The sequence below is a fragment of the Cavia porcellus genome, unplaced genomic scaffold (assembly GCF_034190915.1).
Source record: "Cavia porcellus strain 051 isolate PalLab524CR breed Dunkin Hartley unplaced genomic scaffold, mCavPor4.1 scaffold_20, whole genome shotgun sequence".
In the NCBI taxonomy this organism is placed as follows: Eukaryota; Metazoa; Chordata; class Mammalia; order Rodentia; family Caviidae; genus Cavia; species Cavia porcellus.
The window spans coordinates 57,137,753-57,164,156 of NW_026947503.1; the positions used below are offsets into that span (position 1 = coordinate 57,137,753).

Genomic DNA, 26,404 nt, shown 5'->3' on the forward strand with positions numbered 1-26,404 from the left:
CTTAGAAAAATTCTTAGAAGCTCTTAAAAAGTGAAAAATAAAAACACAAATATTATAATAAAAGCTATTTAATTATACTACAAAGCTACTGTGATAAAATCAGCATGGTACTGGGGGCAAAAGCAGGCCTGAGGATCAGTGGAACAGAATAAAAGATTCAGATGCAACCCCAAACACCTTTTCCTTGACAAAGGAGCCAAACATGTTCACTGGAAGAAAGTCTCTTTAATAAACGATGCTGTGAAAACTGGCTTTCCACATGTCAAAGACTAAAACTGACCCATGTCTATCTGCCAGGCACTAAACTAAAGTCAAAATAGATCAAAGATCTAAATAGTAAAACAGAAACACTAAATTTACTGCAAGAGAAAACAGATAGAAAATTTGAAGACACATATGTAGGCAGAGATGTTCTGAACAAAATCCAGACAGTGAGGAAAATATTATACAGAATCAACAAATGGGATCTCAACCTCATTAAAAAGTTTTTGCTCAACAAAAGAAATCAACAGGGTAAAAAGACAACCCACAGAGAGAATAAAAATTATAGCCAGTTGTCCGTCAGACAAAGGACTTTTATCTAGAACATATAAGAAATTGAAAAAAGTCTGACCCCTCCAAATTGGAAGACCCAATCCAAAAATGGGCATGTGAGATGAATACGTACTTCTCAGATAAGACATGCAAATGGCAAAAAATACATGAAGAAATGTTCAACATCATTAGTTATTCGAGAGATGCAAATCACCTCACTCCAGAAAGAATTGCTATCATCGAAAAAATCAACTGAAAACAAATGCTGGCAAGGCTGTGAGAAAACAGGAACCCTTCTCCACTGTCGGTGGTAAAATCTCTGGCACAATCTCTGTGGAAACCAGTGTGAAGATTCCTGAAAAAACTAGGATTAGAGGTCCCATTTGACACACCTATCCTCTTCTATGTATCTTCCCAAAAGAATTAAAAACCTCATATCATAGTGATACATGTGCACCCATGGTTATAGCAGCAAAATTTGTAACGGCTAGATCTGGAAACAACCCAAATGCCCATTAACCAAGAAATGCATAAAAAGATGAGTATTTTTATGCCATGTGGTACTACTCAGCCATAAACAAGGATAAATGCAGATGTTTATAGGTAAATAGATGCAACTGGAGACCATATTCAGAAGTGAAATAAATCAGACGCAGTGTTTAAGCATCATATTATTGGTATCACTAATGTGGGAAACTGAACGAGTAAATGGAGTCCAAATGTACAATAGATATTGTGAACTAGGAAGCAACTCTTCAAAAGAAAAGACAAACTGATTGGAGAAAGGAGAAAGGAAGGCAGGTAGAAAACTAGTTTCTCTTGGTTCATTGAAAAAGTTTTGTGCCATACAGCTTGGACGTGGACTTCGTGGATTGCGCTCAAAGGGAGCACAGGGCACGCGGAGCTGGGGCGCGCGCACAGGGCACGCGGAGCGGGGGGCGCGCACCGGTGCACGCGCAGAGCCGAGCGCGTAGCGCGTCCACGACCTCCGGCAGTGCGCGCGAGAGGAGCGCGTGGCGGTGGGTGGGGCGGGGCGCCGCGCCCCTCCCCTCCCCCCTCCTCTTCCCGTCCGCTCCCCTCCCCCCCTCCTCTTCCCGTCCCCTCCCCTCCCCTCGCGCCGGGCTGGTTCTGCGGCGAAGCGTGGCGCCCTCTGCGGAAGGCGGTGCGGACATGTGCAGGATGTCCTTCAAGGTGAGCGCCCGCCCGGGAGGGCCAGGCAGGACCGGGCCGGGCGGGGGACCCTCGGAGCCGCAGGCTCGGGGTGCGGGGGGCGGCAGGGACCGGCGGCGGGCAGAGGCGTCCCGGGCGCCGGGTCCGCTGGAACCGCAAACTCTGGCACCGCGGGCCGCGGGTCCGGCGAGTCGGGCTGGCGGCGGCCGCTGTCGCCGGGTAACAGGTCAGGGCGGGAGCGGGGCGCTGAAGGAGCCGGCGCCCTCCTGCGGACTCCGGCACCCGCCCCTCTGCGCCCTCCTGCGCCCACCGGCGCGCCAGGCCCGGCCCTGCAGCCCAGTGTCCGCTCCCAGTGAAAGTGCAGCGGGTCACCAGGCTCCAGGAACTCGAGAGTCCGTAAAAGAGTTTTAAAAGTCGTTCCGTGGCCTCGGCACATTTTCTGACTAAACCGGTGTGCATTGATTGGACTCGACGGAGAGATTTTGAGCCTGGTTCAGTGGGTTGTCACAGATCCAACGCGTTCACAGGAAGGTCTGTGAGATAGTGCTCTAAAGTGGCCTGCTTTTTTTTTTTTTTAAATGAGAAAACAAAGGCATCGAGAAGTTAAATAGCTCTCGCACAGTCTTGCAACTGTAAAGTTCCCCATGTAAGACTGAACCGCGAGCATCTGACTCCGTAGTCCCGTTTCTTACCTTAGCTCCTGTGAGGGGAGGATGACTGGGCGGGATCAGCCAGGATCTGCAGGTTGGAGAGATCACTGGCTGCGGCTGCAGAGGCTCGTGCAGCGGGGAAACAGCGAGGAGGGTGTTGGGGTCCTCTTCCGCGGCCAAGAGGGCGGGAGGAAATAGAGGGATGCAGAGGACTTGAAGTTTGTCTAAACTGACTGACGTGGGCAATTGATGTTATTCCGCAAGAAGGGAAGGCAGGGTTACAGATGGAACGTTTGGTTTAGGATGAAGTTTGAGGGCCATGAGAATCCCAGGAGGTGGTGTTGATTAGACAGATGTGCACACTGGGAAGCCTGGAGGAAGTCTAGGCAGCAGGGATGGGTGGAATTTCATTGTCATCAGTAGTAAAGGGTCATTGAACCAACACTGGTGCTCAATGATGAGGACACTCTTGAAGACATCAAGATCTAAGAATGAGTGGAAAAGAGGAGCCCGATGAGAAAACTGAAATGAATGAGACAAATCAGGAGCTAGAGCTGTCACTTAGGCCAAGGACCATGAGTCTTTCAGTAATGAGAAGGAAGGTGATAGTTAAATATGATAGGAAAATTAAGCTAAGAATGCAAAACAGCCCCTGGCAGCCTTGTCAAGAGCTGTTCCAGTCAAGTGCCTTTGGTTCAGGACCCAGCCTGCAACAGCTTGGAAAAAAACTGGGTGGAAACCACAAGCCTAGGGAACTCATTCAGCAAATTTTGCAAGGGAAAAAAAAGAAAAGAAATTTTAAAGGAAGTGGCTGAAGTAGGGATGCAAAATTGACCAAGGGTTTATTTGCTTTACTGTGCTGGAAACTCATACATTTGTAAAATATAGGCACTCAAGAATAAAAAGATAACTCAGTTTGAAAACAGGCAAGGATATCTCCCTAGAAGATACACAGGTGCAGTTAAGCACCTGAAAAAGGAACACAACATCTTCTTGCCATCAGGGAGATGCAAAATCAAAACCTTAATGACATGCCACTTCCCTCCTGCCCCAACATAAGTAATCAGCCAAGATAGACAATGACAGATACTGGCAAGAACATGGAGAAATTGGAACCCTCACAAATTACTGATAGGAATATAAAATGATGCAGTCATATTAAAGAACAGTACGGTCTATCTCCAAAAGTTCAAAACATTGTGTTACCGCCTGCTGCTATAGTTCCACTCCTGGTGATATACCCGGGAGAAATGAAAACATATGGTCACATAAAAACCTGAATGCATATATTTATAGCAGAATTATTCATAATAATACAAAAGTGCAAGTCATCAGATTGTTCATCAGTTTACACCTGAATGGAGGAGGGATGCTCTGGAGGGGGTCGGGCCATCTCCCCCCATGACTAGAATGTTGAAGCAGGGTAGGTAAGAGTACTACTCTAAACTCGGTTAAGGCAGAAGAGGAGTTGATTTACCATGGAATTGGGTTCCAGAAAGTACAGAGAGAAGGTTCAGGGAAGAGGATGAGGGTCACAGGCCAGTCTAAGGCTTAGCATTAGAAGCATTGTCAGTCTACTACTATCGTATCAAATGTTAAAATTCATCCACAGCTCTCAATAATTAGGGAACTTTTTTTTTGAAGTACTGGGGATTGTTGTGGTTGACACATTGTGTCAACTTGAGAAGTTTAGAAGTTTAAGAAATTCAGCAGGGAGCCAGAATCCTTACTTTGTAAATATCCTCATTCTGTGGAAGAAGGGGACACAAAGATTTTGTGAGCCCTACATCTGCCCTGGGGGATAGGGGGGTGTTCTGCATACAATATAAGGGAGGAAAAGAGGCTTGATCATCCCTCCTTTTGCTCTGGCTGCTGCCTTGAAGTGTTGCTCTGTTAACATGCTACCTTGCCTTGGAGCCAGCTGATTATGGACAGAAACCTCCACAAACAGTGAGCTAAGTAAACCTTTCATTCCTTAATCTTGGGTATTGGGTATTTTGTCTCAGCAATGAGAGAAAAGTAACCAAGACAGAATTTGGTTTGGGAAATGGAGCTGTTGCTATGGTTATACCTGACCATGTGGCTCAAGAGCTTTTGGGAATAGTTTGTGGGAAGGGTTTGGAAAGGTTTGGAGGTGATGCCCAAAAGCACAGGACTGCAGCAGCTTAGACTGTTCTGTATGAAAGATTCTGGTCAGAGCTCAGAAGACCAGAAAACCAGTAAAGACCAGGCTCTGGAGGTTCCTTCTGGGAAGAAGGACTGCATTGGATGCTAGATTCTAGATGATGTATGTTATGGCTTGGTAGAAAGTTTATCTGTATTTTGCTCATGTCCAGAGACTTTGCCTGAGACAAAGATTAAGGGCAGCAGACTAATTAATCTGGCAGAAGAAATTTCAAGGCAGTTAGATGTTGAAGCTGTGGCATGGTTATTGTTGGGGGTTTTTAGCCAAATTTGTACTGCAAATAAAGAGCAAAAGGCCCAGCAGGATGATTTAAAGCATCTGTGAGCTTGGCCAGAAAGGAAGCTCCAAAGAAGCTGTGAGTGGCAAAGACAGCTGAGAAAGTCTGCATTGTTGAGAAGGAATAGGAAACTAAAAAAATGGTCTAAAGGCATCACAAAAAGCAGCGTCTCGAACCTTTGCAGCCTCAAAATGGCAAAAGTAAAAGACTTCGCGTTGAGATGAGTGCTGCAGAGTACCATGTTCCAGAATGGTAGCAGCTGCACCATGTTCCAGCATGGCTGTGGCATAAGAAATTTTTTCTTCAGAATTAGATTCAGAGTGCTCTGCGATCTAGCCCCTGAACCCCTACAGCCAAGAGAGAGGAAAACCTGGCTGTTGCACCAACTGGCAGCAGATCTTGGCATCATCCATATGGTGCTGGTTTTAGATACATACAGAATGTAAGAGCTGTGAGGTCAGAAGGCCTGGGAGGCCAGACAGTGTGTCCCTAAGAGGGCAGCATGTGACAGTGTGAGTGTAGGGGCTGGGGATTTAGCTCAGCAGCATAAGTGCCTGCCTTGCAAGCAGGCAGTCATGAGTTCAATCCCCGGTACTGAAAAAAAGAAAAAGACAAAAAACAAAACAAACACCAAAAAATGTGAGTGTGAAGCCAAAGGTGCTCTGGAGACTACTGAAACCTCCATCTAGCTCCATTTAGCTCCAAACCTCCATTTAGCTCCATGAGCTAAATAAACCTTTCCTTCCTTAATTTTGGGTGTCAGGTATTTTGTCTCAAAAATGAGAGAAGAGGAAAGGTTCGAGGGAGGGGGTGAGGGTCACAGGCCAGTTTAAGGCTTAGTATTAGAAGCACTGTCCATTTACCTCCTATCATATCAAATGTTAAAATTCACCCATAGCTTGCAATGATTACAGAAACTTTTTTCTTTGAAGTATTGGGGATTGAACCTCGGGCTTTCACACTACATATCCAGCCCCCACCCTTTTGAGACAGCACTTCACTGAGTCTTTAAGTTGCCCAGCATGGGCTTCAACTTGGCATCTTTCCGCCTCAGTCTCCCAAAGTGCTGGCATTAAAGCAGGTACCACTATACCCAGCTGAGGCTTTATATTATAAAATTTCTGAAGGGATTTTGGGGGGTGGTACTGGGAATTAAACTCACAGCCTTGCACTTGCCCGGTAGGCACTGTGCTTCTGAGCTATATCCTGGCCCGAGATTTTTAAATACTGCTTTCTAAAGTACTTAGCTATGAATAGCTCATTTAGTTTATCTTTAGAGCATGTTTTTTCTTCAGTTGTCATCTGTGGTCAATGATTCTTGTACACTGAGAAAAATCAAACCTACAGTTATTTTCATGTGTCATTCATATTTTATGAATGCCAAATATAGCCCTTAGTAAAGTCAACAAGATGTTTTCTAGCTATTTAATTGAATATTTATCAATTTGGATTCAGGAGCTGTGGATTAACCTTTTATTTTTACAGCCTACATTTGAAACGGTTACCTTTTGAATGAGTCTGTGGCAGGATAAATAGAGCATTATGAATCATAGTTTAGGCTCTTCTTGATGATTCAGAATCACAGCATGGGGAGCTCTTTGCCCCTGAGCCACATGAACCCCTTTGCATCTGCTTGTTGTGGCTTCCCCTGGCTGAACGCAGTCATCTTTCTGTTTTCCAAACCCAGGGCTGTGTGCTTGTTGGTCAGACACTCTGCAACTGAGCTGTGTCCCCAGCCTTGCTAGCAGTCACCTCTCAGCTGGTTCAGTTTGCCACCAGTGACCTTCCTCTCCCGATTGACAGCTCCTGATTTGTTCCAGTTGAAGAAATAGACACATGCAATTTAGAATTACTGTATTCCTGTGTTAGTTATTAGCCCATGTTTGCAGTCCGTGATGTGTACATCCCTTGTGTGGAATTGCCATGTGTACACAACACATCTTAATTCCTTTCTTCATCCCCTTCTTCCCCCCTCCAATCTCTCATAAAATCAAACTCAGAATGCAGGGCTGAGCTTTTTCATGTAATAAAGTTCATGGACTTTAGTATATTGGCTTTCAACTTCATGACATAGTTGAAACTGTTTCAACTATTTAGGCCTTGTTTTCAGGGCAGAAGTTGCCAAAAGCCTATTATAGTTTGGGATGGAGAGGTTCCCATCCAAGGATGTGTCCATTGCCAGATGAACAAAAATATCTGGGTCTTTCTTGAGCAGTTTCTTAGCCAAGAAGATAAAGCATCCTGCTGTCATGTTTCATCATAATGGCAGAAGCCAGTCATCCCAGGGCCAAAAGGCGAGGACCTGTGTGTGCCGTCCCTGTCCTGAGAATGCATACATTGCCTCATAATCAACCAGTCAGCCTAAATTAATTGGGTGAGCCAAAGAAAAGTAAATGAATAAAATTGCATTTTTAAAATTTTGATAAGTCACATATCGTATAATTTGCCCACTTGATGTATTCATTTCAGTGATCCAAGTGAATTCACAGAGCTGAATTTACCATCAGCACAATCAATTTTAGAACATTTTAATCACCTGCAGAGGAAATCGTGCATCCATTAGCTGTCAGTATTACTCCAGACATCCCCTGGAGACAACTGCTAATGTACTTTTCTCTATAGAGTTGCCTATTGGGGAGGGGAGTGTTTTTAAATAGATTATACATGGTCTTCAGTCCTGACCTTGGAAATGTGAGTATTTATATGGGTTTGTTTCTAAGGCAGAATTTCCCAGGACAAATCAGTTACCTTTTTTTTTTTTTTTTTAGTTTCCTATGGTGGAAGCATAATATCAGCAACGCTGGGTTTGGGCTGAATGTTTATTAAGCATTCTGAAAATTTCAGATATTTAACACAAAGTGGGACTATGTATTAGAGTGGCTAAAAACATCTCACCACGTTCTTCTGCCTGTGGCTTCTCCATCCATTGTTAGAGCCTTATTTTACAGAGCCTCTGGTATCACAGAAGGTTGCTTGCTGAATAAAGCTGATATTCTCTAGATTAAACTAATCATATGTGAAGCCCATGTTACCCCAAATCCTTTTTAAAACTAGTAAATCTCTCCTGCCACTTCCCTTTCAATCAGAATTCTAGTTCTATACAAGAAACAGTTTCTCTTCTGTATTTCTGCTTCCCTCCTTCCTGTACTTAATCCTTGGGGTCAGATGAGCAGTGGATTAGCCAATGTTCTGGCAATAAAGACCAAGTATGGGGGGGGGGGATTCAGAGAGAGAATAAAGTGTGCAAATTTGGAAATACCTTCATTTTTCTTACAGGATGTAAGAGGTAAGCATTCAGACTCTGGACCCAGGCAGACTGGAGTTTGAATCCCAGCTCTGTTACTTCTTAATTGTGTAACCTTGAATAATTTACTTCTGTACCTCAGTTTCCTCTTAAGTAGAGGAATAAACAGCAGCCTTGTGGGGCTTTTGAGGAATTAAATGAGTTAGAGCAGTTAAAATGCTTAACGCACTGCTTGACACAGAACAAGATCTCCACTTTAGTTGTGTTACCCGTAATGTTGCAGCAAGGAAGGTGCCCTGGCCTTGTGGTAAGGATCAGAAGAATCAAGGAGGAGAACAGTAATGGCATGCTTGGTAATGGGGCTCTGCACTTTGTGCAAAGCATTGTCACTTGCATCATTTCTTTTATTATTTTTAATTACATGTTTAGCAGAAATGTTTGGTGTTACAGTTTTGGAGGCTAAAAAGTGACCACCAAAAGAGAGGGAGAGTGGCGAGGCATCATTTCCTTTAAAGGCTAAGAGGCTTGTCCCTGTCCCCTTCCATACCATTGGTGATGGTGTACCCTTTGTACCCAGAGGATATTAGGAAGTGATCCATGGAATGTGATTTGCGTGGACCCCAAATAGAACTGGGGAACTTTCCACCTTGGAGGGAGAGGAGCTTGAATGGAGGTAGGAAGGAGATTGTTGGAGATCTCAGCTGCCCAAGGCCTTGTTGCTTCGGAAGAATGTGTGGGAGGTGACACAGAGTGATAGTTAAAGAAGAGGACAACCTGGAGCAGAGATAACCTGGTGCTTAAGCCCAATTTGCGCTTTTGTACCTACCTGACTGTGAAGTGGGGTAGTGCAGTCCCACTTCCCTGAGCCATGCTGTAGATAAAGTGAGGTTGTCTCTGCAGAGGACATACCACATGGCCCAGGCTAAGCATCTCATAAGCTGTAGATCAAGATGGGAAGGGGCGTCTGGAGGTCGAATAGAGGAGTCAGGAGGGCCAGGAGGAAAGGGGAAGTAAAAATGATTAAGATGCATCCGTTCCCCCAGCATGAATGTAATACTATCACAAACATACAGCAGTTAAAAAGTGGAAAAATAGAAGTAAAAAAAAAAAGTATAGAGGGAAGAAAAAGATTCCTGAGCCCTGACAAATGGCAGGGCGGCGGCACCATGGGAACATTTACCTGCTGCTTTCCACCAGCGGGCCTCATAGGCTCTTGGAGCTGAGCACATTGAAAGCTGTGCTCATTGCCTCTTCCTGAAGCCTTGTCCTCCAGGGGTGTTTGTGACCACAGTCCACCAGGCACTGGGACCCGAAATCTGGAAGCCATGCACTCCTGTAATCTTCTTCTTCTGCACACACATTACAAGACCAGTCATTTAAATTCTTAAAATGGTCCCAGTGTGTCACACCCTCTCATTCCCATGTGGTGCCTGCACAGACCCGTCCGACCCAGGACCTGTATATACTGTAGTCTCCTACCCCACCCCCTTGTTTATCTGGCTTCACGCTTCAGCCCCTTCTTCCTCAGGCTGTCACAGGGATCCTTTCTTCCTTTCTCCCTTCCTCCTTTCCAGTACTAGGGATGGAACTCAGATGAGATGGCCTCATACATGCTAGACAAGTGCTCTCTTTTTTTAAATTAAATTTTATTCTGAGATAAAGTCTCACTAAGTAAGTACCCCATGCTGGCCTTGAACTTGCAATCTTCCTCACAGGGCAAAATTGATTGTGTCTCTCACCTTCAAACACTTCCTAGATGCCTCAAGACCCAAATTTTGTAGAGTCCAAATTCAGGAGCACAGCACTGGGGAGCCTTGGGAATGTGCCGTAATTGCCTGGCCCTCTCTCCCACAGACCTGCCACTGCAGCTCCGCCAAATGTATGGTGTCTCTGAGGCGCTGGACCTCCGTATCCATCTCCTGCACCTCCCCTGCGATGCTAGGCAGCCCCTGTCCAGCCAGGGTCCTCCCTGTCTTTCAGAACGCATGGAAAGAATTCCTTCCCAGCTGCCCTCTTGGGTGGAGTTGACCCTTCTCTCATTTGTGCCCTCACCTGAGCAACTGCATTTCTTCTCTGACACCTGCAACAACTTACGATGCCTGTTGACATGATTTACTTGCTTTAGGCCATAAAACACTGGTGCACAGAGATCAAAACTGACTCATCTTGGTTAACTTTTCTCATTGCTGGGACAAAACACCTGACACCCAAAATTAAGGAAGGAAAGGTTTATTTAACTCATAGTTTGTGGCAATTTCAGTCCACATTCAGCTGGCTCCAAGGCAGGGTGGCATGGCACAGGGGCAACAGTTCATGGTGACAGAAGACAGCGAAAGCAACAAGAACAGAAAGAGAGGAACATGAGAGAAGACTCTGTTTTTTCTGTCCCTTATACTGTATGTAGGTCACACTTACCCTAGGGTGAGTGTAGCACTCACACCCATAATCCCAGCACTATACCATGAATCAGTCACAAACTCTAGAAGCCCAACCCATTGACTGCACAAGGCTTTGGGGGGACAGCTAGACACAAACCATAACAACTCTCAACCCAAGTCTTAACCTCTGGCCAGTGCCACTGTCCCCAACACATGCTAATGACTCAGTAAGTGGTCAAGAAGTGTAAAGAGCCTAAAGGGCTATGCATTTATAACCAGCATTCCTTGAGTGTGTGCTTTCTAAGTGAATTTATATTTTTTCTCCTTTTGATGCCTGAATACCTGGTACCATTTTATTGTTGTTATCTCTCTTTTACTGGAGCTGAGCTGGAATAGGGTAGAACTTGATCCCCACTCTTTCTTATCCCAAATCAACTATGCCTCTGCCTCTCAATAAGTCAAACTCTTGAGGAAGAATAAAATATGTGCAGCTTTCCTTGAAGTTCAATTTGTAGTCTTATGGGAAACCAGAAGAGGAATCCCCAAAACTATCCTAAAGGAAAAAGAGAGTCTGGCCATTGAGCTTGCTGTGACAATGCATGTTTGCTGTTTGCAGGTGGCTTTTCAATGGTATTTGATCTCGAAATGAAACAACAGTCACTGAGAGTGAATTAAAATTTATCTCTTGCTTATATTTCAAGAAAAGAGCTAGCAGAGTTGTTTCTATTCATTTTAATTTCTCTTTCTTATTCACCTATTAGACTTCATTCAGGCCTCATGCAATCTGTTATCCAGGGATCATTTCATGATTTATGACACAGGTCAAGCCTGCCTTACCATAAAGCTTTTGTGGGCAGAGATCAAAGTTCACTGTATAACTAATGACCGGGACAAATGAGACCCAGCCTGCTGCAAATGTAGCAACCTGTGGGTGAACATCTTGGCTTGAAAACTGTGGGCCAGTAAAATTTACACCTGCAGGGAAGGCAGATTGTTAACCTGGAATTTGAGATAGGTCACACCCCCTGCCAGGTCCTAAGTGAGCCAGGAAACTATTCAAAGTATGTTTGTGATGTGCTTATCACTCCCCTCCTCCCCATTCCTTCATCCAGGTATGCACAAGAGCGCTAGCTGATAGAGGTACAGAGGGAAATGAAATGAAACCCTCACACCAACAAATGTCATCACTTCATTTCAGATGGTATTGAATAGCTGAAATCATTGGCATTTTCTTTTCAACCCACTAAAGGATGCTATTGAATGTAATGCTTATTTCCTGCAGGATACATTCCAGTACCCTCCATAGAGTCCTGAAACAACAGATATTTCCAAACCCCACATATTCGTTTCTCTCTACATATTTACTTGTGATTAGTGTATACATTAAGCATGCTAGAAGAGTAACAAAAAAAACTAATAATAAATAATAGCTGGTGGGGTCTGTGCCTAGATTCCCAAACACCCAAATGGGTACACCGCAAAGGCCCAAAGGAATGAGACAAGCAGCATGATATTTGGGGGTCCCGGAGGACTAAACTCTGACCGGAGCCGCGGGAGACAGGAGACCAAACTCGAGCAGGATCAGCTCTCAAACTTTATTACGTACAGCGAACCGGACCTGACAAGGTCCGCCACCCTCAGTGTTGCTTCCTCTTCCGCCGTTGGGGGCAGGAACAACCTCTTATAAGGGGAAGCAGTATCCAATCACAGAGAAGCGCGCCTAACAAGCTGATAGGCTAGCGTCACGGGTAACTGGGCAGATATGACAATTTGGCGGGCTTGTTCAGGCCAGGAAGAACCCGGAAGCAGGAAATGGGCGCCATTCATAGGCGGCTTCCCACATCTCCCCCTTTTTTTTTTATTAAAATAGGATGGTCTGTGGGTCCCTCCAAGGTGTCTATGACCTTGTTGCTGTTAGACACCTAGGAGTGGGCCTACCTTGTAGGCCGAGGCATGAGAGAATGTAGAGGTCTATACCCTGCTGTGCATCACCCTGTTTTGTGCATATCCTTGCGCCAAGACCATGCTCAAGGTGAGTGGTTCATTTTTTCGCAGGGCCAGGCTTTTGTGAACCGAACCTGGATGCATATAGACATTCATTCCTGCCTTCCCCCCAACCTTTGAGGCGGATGGCACTGCAGTACCCTTGGTCTCGCATCTCAATGCCAATAATTTGACTCCAGAAGGGACCCCTGGCCTTATAGGCCATGTATATCTGAGTGGAGCCTGTCTTAGGTTGACCGGGAGGGCTTTTCCCGTCTTACCCGTCATTGGCTTGCCCACTCAGCTCTTATAGCTGATGTTCTGCAATGTGAAGGAGATATGCGGCGGCCTGCTGGCCTGATGGGCCACCTGCTGCCATTTGCATGGCTGCCATAGCTGTGATCTTAACCTGCTGCTGAGTTTGTATGAGGTGATCTAACAAGCATTTAATAACCACAAGCCCCACTAGGAAGGTCACGGCAATCAGGATCCAAGTAGTCAGGTTGGGCCAGGAGAACCAGGAGGTGACGCGTTCCCACAAACTGGCTATAACACTGCCTAAAGTTGATAAATCGAACCTGACTGGACCTAGTTGGATACCGTCCATATTGTCAAGTTCCTGACCGACTATGAGGGACAAATTGTGAAACTTAGGTAGGTAGGTGTCTTGCAGCCAAGCTGTCATATTTTTAACAGTGTTGGTCAAATTTGTGTGAACAGGGGTGATTAATAGGAACCCACAGAATAGAAAAAGCTCCAAACCAGACATTTTAGTTTGTAGATGGTCTCGGGTGCTGAGCGTCGGTCCCAGAAGGGTCGAGTTGACTTGTGTCCGCGGGCTTATCCTCCTGTGCTTTATCAGGAACTGGTGGGGAGTTTACTGCTCACGTCAATCTTTCCGGGACCCACAGCGGTTCGCAGCCTGGTTCCTGTGGGAAGACACAAACCGCACCTCGGGTCCAGCTAATCACTGGATCCGGGCCCATCCATTGTCCTGTAAGGACATCTTTCCATCTCACCAGCCCTTTGTCAGCCGGGGACGGGTTATTGTGCTCCATGGCAGGGGAATGATTATTGTGATTAAGATTTAAAAAATTTATGGTAAAGAGTGCCAATGATATTCTTCCTTTGGGCGTTAGGCCATGGCCTATTCCCTCCTTTTGTTTTTGTAAGACATCCTTGAGTGTCCGATGGGATCGCTCAATGATGCCTTGTCCTTGGGGGTTGTAAGGAATGCCATGTTTAAGAGTGACTTCCATTTGTTGACAAAATGTCATAAAAATTTTGCTGGTATAGGCAGGACCATTGTCTGTTTTTAGTATATTGGGCTTTCCCCAAGCAGCCCAGGCTGCCAGGCAATGATTAATAACGTGGGTGGCCCTTTCTCCGGGTTCTGCCGAGGCAAACATAACCTGGGAGGCGGTATCTACCGAAACATGAACATATTTAAGTTTTCCGAATTCTGGGATGTGTGTAACATCCATTTGCCAAATATGATTTGGGCGAAGTCCTCTTGGGTTAATGCCAATAGATTGTTGGGGTGAAGAGATCACACAAGCTGGGCAATACCGTACAATCTCTCGTGCTTGTGCTCTCGTGATGTTGAAGCGCGCCATGAGGGTGCGGGCATTAACATGGAACTGAGAGTGGAATTTTTGGGCTGCTTCCAGAGGGTTGGGAAAGGTGAAGACCCATATCGGGCGCGTGGCCGAGTCTGCCAAGGCATTGCCCTCCACCAAGGGCCCAGGTAAATTAGTATGGGCTCTGATATGTGAGATGAACACTTTTGAGGTTCTATTCCATAGCTGATGTTGAATACCTAGGAATATGGAGGCTACCGTTGAAGAGGGTTTAATGGGACCCGCCGTCTCCAGAACTTGGAGAGCATTTACCACATACTTGGAGTCTGACAGGAGGTTAACGTCGCCTGGGAAGCGACGTAAGACTTCCTGTATTATCTGGAGCTCGACCACCTGGGGTTGGTCTGGAGTGAATTGGATAGTTTTTGGCTCTTGACCCATAACCACATATGCGCCTATGCCTGATTTGGAGCCATCCGTGAAGATTATTGGAGCTCCAGTTATGGGGTATGCGGATGTAACCTTGGGAAAAATCACAGGGTGTACTGTAATAAACTGAAGTAGTGGGTCTTTTGGGAATTGATTATCTATGGTCCCTTGAAATGTACACCGGAGAATCGCCCAGGAATCTAGACATGTTGTTAAGGTCTCAATTTGTTCTCTTGTGTATGGTACATGTAGGGAGGAAGGAGGCACCCCAAAGTGTTGTATGGCTCGTGAGATGCCCTCTAGAGAAAGGGAAGCGACCGCGTCTGGATAATGGTCAATAGCCTTAGCAGGAGACATTTTTGGGTGGACCCAAAGCAAGGGTCCTTGCTGCCAAATGACAGCCGTAGGTTGTCTAGCTGTTTTGAGAACGCACAAGGCGAAGGTCTTTTCTGGATTAATACGCCTTAATGCGGCCGTGGTCAGGGCCCGCTCTACTGCTTGTAGTGCCACTTCTGCCTCCGGCGTAAGTTCTCGGGATGAATTTAAGTCAGGGTCTCCCTTAAGTAAGTCAAACAGGGGTTTTAATTTGCTGTTAGGTAAGGCCAAGTACGGCCTGATCCAATTGATATCCCCAACTAATTTTTGTATGTCATGTAAACTTAGGATCGTATCACGCCGGATAACCAATTTTAATGGTGATACCTGAGAGGAAGTAATTTTTGTCCCTAAATATTGGGCTATCTCTGACCGCTGGATCTTGTCTGGGGCAATGTGCAGATTAGCGGCTCTAAGAGTAGAGACCAGCTGTCTAAGCATTTGCTCTAAGCTCGGGAGGTCCTTTCCTGATATTAGGATGTCGTCCATATAATGGAGGCATCTATTTTTTGGGAATTTATGTCTTATGGGCTCTATGACAGCATCGACAAACAATTGGCACATAGTGGGACTGTTGGTCATCCCTTGGGGTAACATTATCCACTCATATCTAAGGTCTGGCTTTTCCTGATTGATAGTGGGCAAGGTAAAAGCGAAGCGAGGTGAATCATCTGGGTGAAGAGGGATGGAGAAAAAGCAATCTTTAAGATCGATGACATAGACCGGCCAATTTTGTGGGAGCGCTGATAGTGCAGGCATGCCTCTCTGAACCGCACCCAGGGGTTGCATCTGAGCATTGACTGCCCTCAGGTCATGGAGGAGCCGCCATTTTCCCGAGCGCTTTTTAATGACAAAAATAGGGGTATTCCAGGGGGAGGTTGATGGTCTGATATGTCCCGCCTGGAGTTGGTCCTGAATTAGCTCCAGAGCAGCTTCTGCCTTCTCCTTTGGTAGGGGCCACTGTTGAACCCACACAGGGGTGTCAGTTTTCCAAGTAATTTTTATGGGTTCAGGTGTGAGAAGGCTTTCAGTGACCCCTAGGAAAAACCCAGTCCTTTTTTGTCTTGTTTGGGGCTGCCTTGAATAGGCGAGGTTCGGCCTTGTAGGTGAACGCCTAGGCCCTTTCCAGGGATATACCCTTGTTTTAGCAACATGGAGTGAGCTTTTTGGGAGTAGATGTTAGTTAAGGTGATGCCCATGTCTGTCAAAATATCTCTTCCCCATAGAGATACAGGAAGCTGGAGTACGAAGGGACGGAAGTGACCAGAATGACCTTCCTTGTCGTGCCATGTCAGGAGCGAAGCACTCACCTTAGGGGCGTGGACAAACCCAAGCCCCTGTAGGCTCTGGGATGCCACATCTGTGGGCCAAGAGCTAGGCCAATCTTTTTGTGAAATGATTGAGCGATCTGCTCCTGTGTCAAGCAAGCCTTTAATGGGTCTGCCATTGATGTCAATGGTTAGCATAGGACGTTCTTGCAACGTCAAATGTAAGCCTTCAAAGGTATCCCCGGAAGAGCCGAAGCCCTGAGCGCCTCGGGTCAGGTTTCTCGCGGGGAAGTTTTTATGAAGGCTTGGTAGAACCAACAGCTGGGCTATTTTATCTCCTTTATTAATGATAATCGTGCCTTGTAGGGCTTGAACCATAATTTTGATGGTGCCAGTGAAATCTGAGTCAATTACACCTGGGATGATTGTAAGGCCCCTGAGTGCCACCGACGACCTCCCCAATAGAAGTCCGACCGTGTCTGGCAGAAGGGGATTTGGCAGGGAGGTTTCAACTAATTGTACTCCCATCTCGGGTGTTAATAGGAGGTCGGAGGTGGCACTGAGGTCCAGCCCTGCTGAGCCTGGGGTTGCCCGCCTAAAGGGACCTGGGGTGTTTGTGGTTGCTGGGGCTGGAACTGAAGGAAGGTTTGGGCCAGAGGGGGCCCCGCCTGCAGGAGGGGCCCCCTTCGGCCGTTTTTTGGCTGATTGTCTGGACGTCCTGAAAGCCTATTGCCATCTTTATCGAATATCGACCGGCACTCGGCTGCTGAATGATTACCTTTTTGGCATCTTGGGCATAATCCAGGGCCAGGGGCTCCTCCCTGCCCGATCTGTTTGTTGGGGCAATTACGCTTAATGTGTCCTAGTTGGCCACAGCCAAAGCAAGAAGTGTTGTTTCTATTTTTATTTCTATTGCCCCCTACCCGAGGCTTGCCTCCGTTGGCAGCGCCTTGAAGGGCAGCGACCATGGCGGCAACGAGCCCGTGATTAGTTACCGGGCCGCCCAGTTCACGGCACAGGCATGTCCACTCTTCTAAAGACCTATTTTTGTTGGACCTTAGGACATCACGACACTCTTTAGTGCACTGTTCGAAAATCAGTTGTTTTATGAGAGGGTGAGCCGCCTCAGCGTCTGGAAAAATTCTGTTAGCGGCCTCAAGCATGCGGGCCACGAAATCGGAAAAGGGCTCCCCCTGCTGTTGTAAAATTTTTGTGAGGTGGCCCGTATGCTCTCCCTTTCCAGCCAGCCGTCTCCAGGCCTGAAGGCCACAGCGACTGATTTGTTCATAAACCTGGCGAGGGTACTGGGTCTGATCTTCCTCGAAAGCTCCTCGCCCTAATAACATGTCTCTGTTCCAATCTCTTTGGCCATGTTCCCGGTTAGCCGCCGCCTGCTCTACGCAGAATTCCTCATTCCAAGACTTCCAATCTAAATACTGTCCGGGGGAAAGGCAGGCACGCGCCAGCTGGGTCCAATCTCCCGGAGTTAAATACAGGCCAGCCAATGCCTCTAAAAGCGCCATGGTAAATGGTGTATTGGGCCCATAAGCTGAAACTGCATCCTTGATAGCTTTAAGTTGTTTAATTTCTAAGGGCTCATAATATCCTCCTCCTCCCCTGCCTCCTACTTGTACCGGGAATGCATGGAGACCGGGACACTCAAAGGGAAGCCGCGACCATACCCTCTGGTGGAAGGAACGTCCTCCTCCTCCCCCAGAAGGGGGCGCAGGAGGTAACCCAGGAAATAGCTCTCCCTCTAACCAGGGCGGTGCCATGGATTGTGGGCGCCCTCCGGCGGCCACGGGTGGAGGTGGCAGCCCAGGGAGCAACTCCTCTTCCGGCCACGGCGGTGCAGGGCCTGGCGTCCTAAAGGGGGCGACCATGGGTCGCGAGCTTGCCAAGGAGCGGAAGGGCCTAAGTTCCTCCCGCGAAGCGGAGTAGCTCGGGCAGGGTGGTGTTTGGTTCCCCTTTTTATCTTCCCGAGCCCTAAGTTCCTTTTTTAACGGTGTAGGAGGGTCATGCTTAGCAAAGACGACCTCCTCTTCTGAGCCCTCCGAATCCAAATCAGAATCGGAGCCCTTGTGTTTCTCTGGAGGCCCAAAGTCAGGTGTGACTTCGGGCTCCTCCGAGCACTCGGATCGAGCTTTGTCAAGAGCCTGTCGGGCTGAGCAAAGCCCGGGGGTTTGTTTATCCGTCAGACAAGCCCTAATCAGTTCCCACAGGGGTAAAACCATGGGATCCAAGCGTCCCTCTTCTCGGGCGCATCTAAGATCCCCTCCTAACTTCTCCCATGACGGGAGGGTTAGAGAGCCCGTGGGCCAAAACCAGGGGGCAATCTCATTAACACTATCCAGAAACCTCGAAAGGGTGACCCGGTTTATGTAGATGCCTCGGGTCCGCAGCAGGACTCTTAGGGAGTCAGCGAGGGGTTTGCGAGCAGCGTTGCCCATAATGGCAAAGCGAAAGCGAAACAAATGCAAGGGGAAAGAAAAAAAAAGACCGGCGTCCACCCGTGTGGCGCTCAAAATCTGTTAGGTGCGTCCACCCAACCCAGGCGATTCAGTACTCACCTGTCCCGGGAACCGCTGTATCTCACGTAGCTGATCAGGGTGAAGAGAAGAGGTGCTCGGGGCCTTCCGTTGTTATTGAGCCGGGTTCTCCGTCGTACCGCAGGTGACAGCAGCCGCGCCCGCGCGTCGCTGAACCTTCCCCGTGCGGGCCACCAGATGACCGGAGCCGCGGGAGACAGGAGACCAAACTCGAGCAGGATCAGCTCTCAAACTTTATTACGTACAGCGAACCGGACCTGACAAGGTCCGCCACCCTCAGTGTTGCTTCCTCTTCCGCCGTTGGGGGCAGGAACAACCTCTTATAAGGGGAAGCAGTATCCAATCACAGAGAAGCGCGCCTAACAAGCTGATAGGCTAGCGTCACGGGTAACTGGGCAGATATGACAATTTGGCGGGCTTGTTCAGGCCGGGAAGAACCCGGAAGCAGGAAATGGGCGCCATTCATAGGCGGCTTCCCACAAAACTCCTCTGCAGAGTTCATAACTCTGCTAGCCAACTGACCAACTGACCCTGGGCAGCCCATATTTAATCAGAACAAGCAGGGAGTTGAGTGGAAAATGCAGGAAACCTGAGCAGGATCTTGGGAAGGGTTCAAGAACCCTTCAGAGCAACAAATGATGCTAATTAAGGAAAACTATCTAGAAAGCCTCCAGGTGGCCTCAACTGTGGCCTGTCTTGTCCCCTGAGATGTCTCATTGTTCTCAATTCAGCCGCACCCAGGCCACACCATAGCCCTGTAACGAGTTTTCAGCTTCAACAGCTCCAACAAATAACTAATAACACAATTATAACAATCTGTTGTTAAATTGGCAGCATTACTTTTAAGCTTTGGGATGATTACTAAATGAAATAACTTGAACTGTAAGTACAGTTCATCTGATAACTGGGGTGGCTAACAGATCAGCACCATATAAACAGCAGGAAACTCCAGGCAAGGTAGTGTAAGACTTCATGTTGCTTAGAATGGAGTGCAACTCAGAATTTATCAGTTTTTGTTTCTGCAGTCTTACATTTAATATTTTGGGCCACAGTTGATGGAGGGTTACTGAAAGCACAGAAGGCCAACCCACATCTAAGTAGTGCTTCACTTCACAGTGGGGTACATTCTGAGAAGGGGTGGACATCATGGAGTGTACTTACACACTCTAAGATAGCTACAGCGTCTTAGGCAATGTAATTTTTTTTTCTTTTCTCTTACTAAAGGTTGAACCCAGGGCCTTCATACAGAGCTACATCTGGAGGCCTTGCTCTCTTTTTTTGAAGGCAGGATCTTGCTAAGTCCCTAAGTTGCCAGGCTAGGCTTGAATTTGCGATCTTCCCAGCTTCTCAGTGCTGGGATTACAGGCCTGCACACCCAGTTTAGGCAATATAATCTTTAAAGACCACTATGGTGTATGTGACCAGTTGCTACCAAGATGTTATGTAGCATATGACTGCATTTAAAAGACATTGCATCTGCGTTTGAGGTCTGTTTGGGTTTTTTTACCCCCCAAAAAAGTACTTTGGTATTCAAAAAATGTGACTCCCAACCTGCTAGATGTTACATGTGCTGAGTCCATGTCCTGCAGGTATCAAAGAATGAGTTCCAAGAGACAGGAGATTAAGAATAAGAAAGGTTTAAGAGAAAGCTTGTGAAAAGTGGGCACAAGGCCATTTGTCAGGGGTGATTTATACCGCAATATCACAAAACAGGTCAAACTGCAGTCAGCTGTAGGACTATGAGTGTAGCTGCTCAGCTAGTATTGATCCGCTGGGGAAATGAGTCCCTTAGCAAGCACACATGGAGAGAACAAAAGCACTGTGGGGCAGGGAGGGGAGTCTGGGTCCAGATGTTCTCTCCCACCATGTACCTGACACTTATCTGGGCCCAGTGGGCCAGGTGGTGCTAATTACCGTACAATGTCAGGTGCAGTTTATCTTGAAGACCCGGTTATTGCATCTCCATCCTGAGGCCAGGCTCTCTTCAGATTTGTCTCTAACCACAATTCTGCTGTCTCTGTTTTAGTGTGTGTGTACCAACCTTGGGGACTGAGTTCCTCTCTGACCGTATATTAGCTTCTATATAATTTAGCTGCCTAATATGCTTTTATTAATGTGAATACTGTAATATTTCCTGAAATGGGAAAAATTCCCTATTTGTGTAGTACTGAAATTTAATTTTGCCTATTGATTCTGACTTTGTAAAGAAAATGGAATGAGCACATGCCAGCATTTAGGGGTGGTGGGCACCATGTCAGGCAGCTCATCCATACCATTTAATGCTCTCGGTAAGTGTCAAGGCTGGTGGGTCCTGTGATCTCCATTGAAGCAGAAGAGCCCTGAGACTCCCTGGTCAAGGCGTGTGAACAGGGCTGGCCTGAACCCCAGAGCTGGCTGGTCCTCCACCCCATCCTCTTCTTCTAAAGAAACATTCACCCCAGCTTGAAATTGTACCTGCAGACTTGTTCTTTGGTCCTGTGCCTCCCACAGGCATGGCCAGCACTGACTTCACCACTTTCAAATTCCCCAGCAGTGGAGTGAAGGACTCAGAGGGCAGTCTCTGCCCACGGTTCCTTGTCGGCTGAAACTTCTGGCACTTTGCAGCGAAAGCCGTAGAAACTGGGTGGAGGGAGAGTGAAGCATTCACCCAGGGAGCTGCTTCTGAAAGTATTGCAGCCATAGAAAACGTACTCATCAATTCCTTCGGGAGGTCAGAGAGGGCCAAGATTGTGCTCTGCGTGCTGGGAAAGAGAGATTTGTAATGTTTTAGGAGGAAATGGCATTTGAACAGACTCTTAGCCATGAAGGATGGGGAAGTTCACTTTAAGTGAAAAGGAAACTGTGAACAAAGACTTAAGGCAGCAAAGTGAGACATTGGTGGGAAACACGGCAGTAATGCTGCAACATTATCAATGCGTACGGCAGTGTTATCAACTCTACAGACACCTTTGCAGCTCCCGTGTCTAATGTCAAAGCACTTCCCACAACCAAGCATTTTACAATCATCTATTGCTGGGGGAGCAGTCTTCCAAATGATATGACTCAGCTGGGAACTCTCCCTTTTGAGCGGTATTATTTTCAGGCATAGAGGTGGCTGTGTTAGCTGAGGTCCATTTTAAGAGCCTGTTGGGTTTTGCTCTTCCAGAAGGAAACTCCACTTGCCAACGCTGCATTCTGGGCAGCAAAGAGAGGAAACTTGGCCCTGCTGAAGCTGCTGCTGAACAGCGGACGGGTGGATGTGGACTGCAGAGACAGCGTATGGAGGGACACAGGAATCTACATGCCCAGAGCATCCCTTTCACCCACCTGCATGAGAGCTGAAAGCGTCGCATCAATACGCCTCCCTTTGCAGTGCTTATTTCCTTGTCCATGTGCTTGCTTGCTTTAGCCTTTTCAAAGAATCCTGGGCAAACGTGCAAACATACTCAGGAGTGTCAGAAAGCAAACAATTGCATGCATAAAGAAGTAGTGAAAGAGGCACTTCTCTGGGACCCAGATGGGCAGTTCCAAGAAAAGGCTGTTCCATAAAATAATTCACTAGAAGGAAGGAAGGGAGGGAGAGGGGGGAAAGCGGCAAGGGAAAGGGAGTGGAGGAAGAAGTGAAGGAGGAGAGGAAAGAAATGGAACAGAAGAGGGAAAAGGAGAAAAGGGAGGAGAATGTAGCACACACACAGGCTGCCATGGATGTGGGAGTTAGGGTTTTTTTCTGCAAGGATCAGAAAACTAGAAACTGAAGCCTTCCTGGCCTTCAATGCCTCTTGCAAACAAAGACCACTAATAGGCAAGGAAAAAGAGAGCCTAAAAAGATCCCATGCACACTGGCAGGCACCACCTAGAGAGCCCCCTCCTGGCCCAGCAGTGTTCTTTGAGACTTCTGCACATCTCTGGGGACAAGGAGGACCTCAGCTAAGAGATGGGTTTAGGATTTGAATGGAAATGGTTTCACGAGAGCCTCGATGTTTCTTGGAAACAGGGCATGCTCTTTCCAGCTTTTATTGTCTGGCAGTAGTGTTTTCACTGCACTGTGGGAGCCACCACCTTCCTCTCACACTCTTCCTGCCCCCCTGAACTGCATGGTTTAGTTTCTAGTACCGAGGCCCCAGGTTTATAAATAGCCTTTTATTAAACTTCCTGCCAATTATCCCAGTTTGCATATACCATCTGCCCCTTGCCAGAACCAGGCTGATGTGGCATGTGGGCATTGTGGGCATCCTTGTCTTAGTCTCACAAGGCCAGTTCCTACCCCCAGCTGGCCAGCCCGGTGAGGAGGGAGGTCTGTCACGTTACAGCCTCTGTCTCTCACCACTTCTGTGGCCACCATTCTCCCTGTGACTTCTTCCTGGCTCCTGTTGTCTCAAGGCCACCCTGCTGCACCCGCATTCTCATGCCTTCTAGCGCCCAGCTCATCTGCCTCCCTTTGGGCAGAGCTGCATTCTCTCAGCTAGGGCATCTGCAGCTATTTGGCCCTGTGTAAACACTAATATGTTTGTACATTGTCCTTCATTTACAATGAAAACAGTAACTTTTTTTATCTTTTTGAGACCATTTCACTCTGCGCTGCAGGCTGGCCTGGAACTAACTCACTTTGTAACCCAGGCTGGCCCTGAACTCAAAGAAGTCCTCCTGCCTCGGCTTTCTGAGTAGGAGTAATTTCATCAGGAGATTTCTGGAAAGATGATTTCTTTAAATTTTTTTTTTTTTTTTTTTTTTTTTTGTCTTTTTCCTTCTTATTGGTACCGGGGATCGAACTCAAGACTGCCTACTTGCAAGGCAAGCACTTATGCCGCTGAGCTAAATCTCCAGCGCCGAAAGATGATTTCTTAAGCTAAGGAGCAAGTCTAAAAAATGATGGCCCTTTCAGACAGCTTGTTATTTTGAAAGGCCTCTTGAGTTGGAGGTGACTAAGGACCGAAGAGAAACTTGGAAACAGTGCAGACTTTTGTTCCTCTTGGAATGTCACCGTCTTGGCTTCCTCCGTCTCCAGGTGCTGCCTGTGCCTAGAAATTGGGTCCCAGGATGTTTTTGGGGATTATCATGTATCTCTAGAAACTGGTTTTCCTCTGGTTGAGGAGACCAAGCCCTGTTACCTAGCAACCCACCATTAGAGCCAAGGAGGGCCCTGTGGAACTTCTTGGGAACTGTCCTCAGTCTAAAATGTGCAGTCTACAAACTCTGCCCATAAAAAGCATTATAAAGAACAAATACTAGGACTGAGGGGATTGCTCAGTGGCTTGGCAACCGCCAGGCAAGGGCAAGATCTTGAGTTCAATTCCCAATTCATAAAAAAAAAAAAAAAACTTTAAAGAAATAAAGAATGAATACTTTATTTCTAAGCTGCCCACTGTATACTGAGGGTTCCCATTTGCTGTCACTCATCTTCAGCTCCTATCTGGATGCCTGTACGTGATGATCACTTTCTTTTCTTTCTTTTTTTTTTTGCTTTGCCCACAAAGCAAAATTTGACACACATTTCACCACAAGGATGTACACTGGCAGATTTTTTATAGCCTTTTTATGTGTATTGATGTATATGTTTTACTTTTTGTCCTAGACTTACTGCTTTTTAAATATTTATTTATCCTGTATTCACAAATCAGTTTTTAAAGATACATCTTAACATCAGTCAATAAAATGAAGTGACCTTAGTCCTTTAAAGAATTAAAATACGTCACACCGATAGGTTTTAAACAGAAAAGGAAATACGCATGCAGTGCAATCAAAAACTGTGGCAAATGTTTAAAAGTTTTTAAAATGTGTCACAATAAAAGACTTGTTGCCATCAGTCACCCTCAGCACGGTGCCTCTTACCCGGAACACATCTATCCGTCATTGTCCCATTTCCGAAGCAGTCTGGAAGTTCTCTCCTGTCTTCAGTTGTGCTGTCACAGCCACTTTTTGTCTTGAGTTGGATCAAAACGTTTACTGTAATTTCTGTCAAATGAAAACAATACACAGTGACCTCACCCACCTTTCTGACCAGGTCTGACACTCAGTAACATCTGGCTCTTCCCGAAACTCAAAATGACCTTGAAAGACTTTTTGGAGGAGGAGGAAGACTTCCAGAACTGCCCAGAGAATGGCAGCAGGGTTGTGGGGAGTGGACAGTGTTCAATGGGCGGTAGCATTTTAAAGGGATTAATGACAGTGTGTCTTTTACTGTAATATTTTTTTAAAATTTAAGTGGGCACTGTATTTTTATCAGGCCTTGAATTATGTGTAGCTTAGTATAATGCCTCCTGATTCTCTTGCTCTCTGTGCTAACCTGACCTTTTATCAACTGACTGTGGTGCAGAATTGAAATATAATCCCTAAAGAAGTGTTATTTGATCTTCTCCTTCAAAGAGATGAGCCTAAGATTTTTTTCTTTTTTAAATATCCAAATTAAGTGCTTTGTACTTCCTCTGGCTTATCATTGATTTTTGAGACCAATGTAACTCCTGATTTAAAAAAAAATATATTTTTCTCATCTCTTATCTGGGAGAATATTCATAGCTTCTACAGTCAGATTGACTTTATTTGTATTTATTTGTCTATTTTTTGATACTGGGGTCAAACCCACGGCCTTTGCCCCGATCTAAATTCCCATACTTTTTAAATTTTTTATTTTGAGACAAGTTTTCACTAAGTCACTGACTTGCCTGGGTTGGACTCAGTCTTGCCTCAGCCTCCCAGGGTTTGGGGATTACTGGTATGTACTATCCAACCCAGCAGATTGGCTTTACACCAAGTGTCTAATTCTATTTGGGGTGCTTTAACAAACTTATCTAGGCTGAGTAATTTATAAACAGTGGAAATTTGTTGCTAACAGTTCTGAAGATTGGGAAATCCAAAATGAATATGCCAGCAGATTTGGTATCTGATGCAAGCTTGCTTTCTGCTCCTAGATAATGACCTGTTGTTGTATCCTTATCTAGTGGAAGGGGGCCAGGAACTCCCTTCAGGTTCTTTTACAAGGGCATCCATCCAGCTCACAAGGGCAAAACTCTCATGACTTAATCACTTACCCAAAGACCCCATCTCTTACCACCATCACAAAGGGGTTAGATTTCAGTGTGAGTTTTTGTTATTTCTGTTTGTTTTTGAGACACAGTCTTGCCGTGTAGTCCAGGCTGGCCTTGGACTTACTGTGTAGCCCAGGCTGGTCTTGAACTCATGGCAATGCTCCTGCCTCCACCTCCCAAGTTCTGGGATTACAGCTGTACCACCATGTCCAGCCAGTGTGTTCTTGATGGACACATTCTGACCATAGTACCAAAGGTTCTCCTATTTCGTGATTAAGTAAAAATTTCTCATATTCAAGATGAAGTTTTCATATTTCTCATATTCAAGCTTATCACTTGATCCTAGAGTGTACAGAGTTAAGAGTTCAACTGCGTAATGAATTTAGAATCTGTAACAGTCTCACATCAAATACCAAATAGATCATGTGATATAGAAGCATCATAAGCACCACTGGGAAGTTTCTCAGGACTCTACTGTATTTTGCATATAAAGTGGAAATGACTCCCAAAGTAGTGTGGCCATTCTCAGAAGTCAGCCAAAACCAGATAATAACGTTTACTGATCTAACTCTTAATGACCTGATACCTGACATCGCTATGCTAAGCACATTGCCTAAATCATCCTCATTACTCTAATTATATACTCTTCCATTATATAAAAAGAATGAGGCTTTAAAAGGTTTCTTAATGTGCCCAAGACCCTACTTTCAGTGATTATACAACTCTGCTATGACAGAAATAACAAACACAGACAGCTTTAGAATTCCCTTAATGACCTTTT

At 46.2% G+C, this 26,404-nt stretch overlaps 1 protein-coding gene across 5 annotated transcripts in view; it reads left to right on the top strand.

Annotated features, from left to right (window-relative positions):
• Window positions 1–1,573: 1,573 nt before the first annotated feature.
• LOC100718604 (ankyrin repeat domain-containing protein 29) overlaps window positions 1,574–26,404 on the top strand; it is a 110,229-nt gene continuing 85,398 nt past the window's right edge. Inside the window, exons 1-2 of one of the 5 annotated variants that reach the window (XM_063231842.1) lie at window positions 1,574–1,725; window positions 21,768–21,878. In XM_063231842.1, coding sequence (XP_063087912.1) covers window positions 1,705–1,725; window positions 21,768–21,878 — 132 coding nt within the window. In that variant the 5' untranslated portion in view covers window positions 1,574–1,704. The remainder of the gene's footprint in view (window positions 1,726–21,767; window positions 21,879–26,404) is intronic. The other 4 variants (XR_010041473.1, XM_063231839.1, XM_063231841.1 and 1 more) reach the window with 4 other exon arrangements.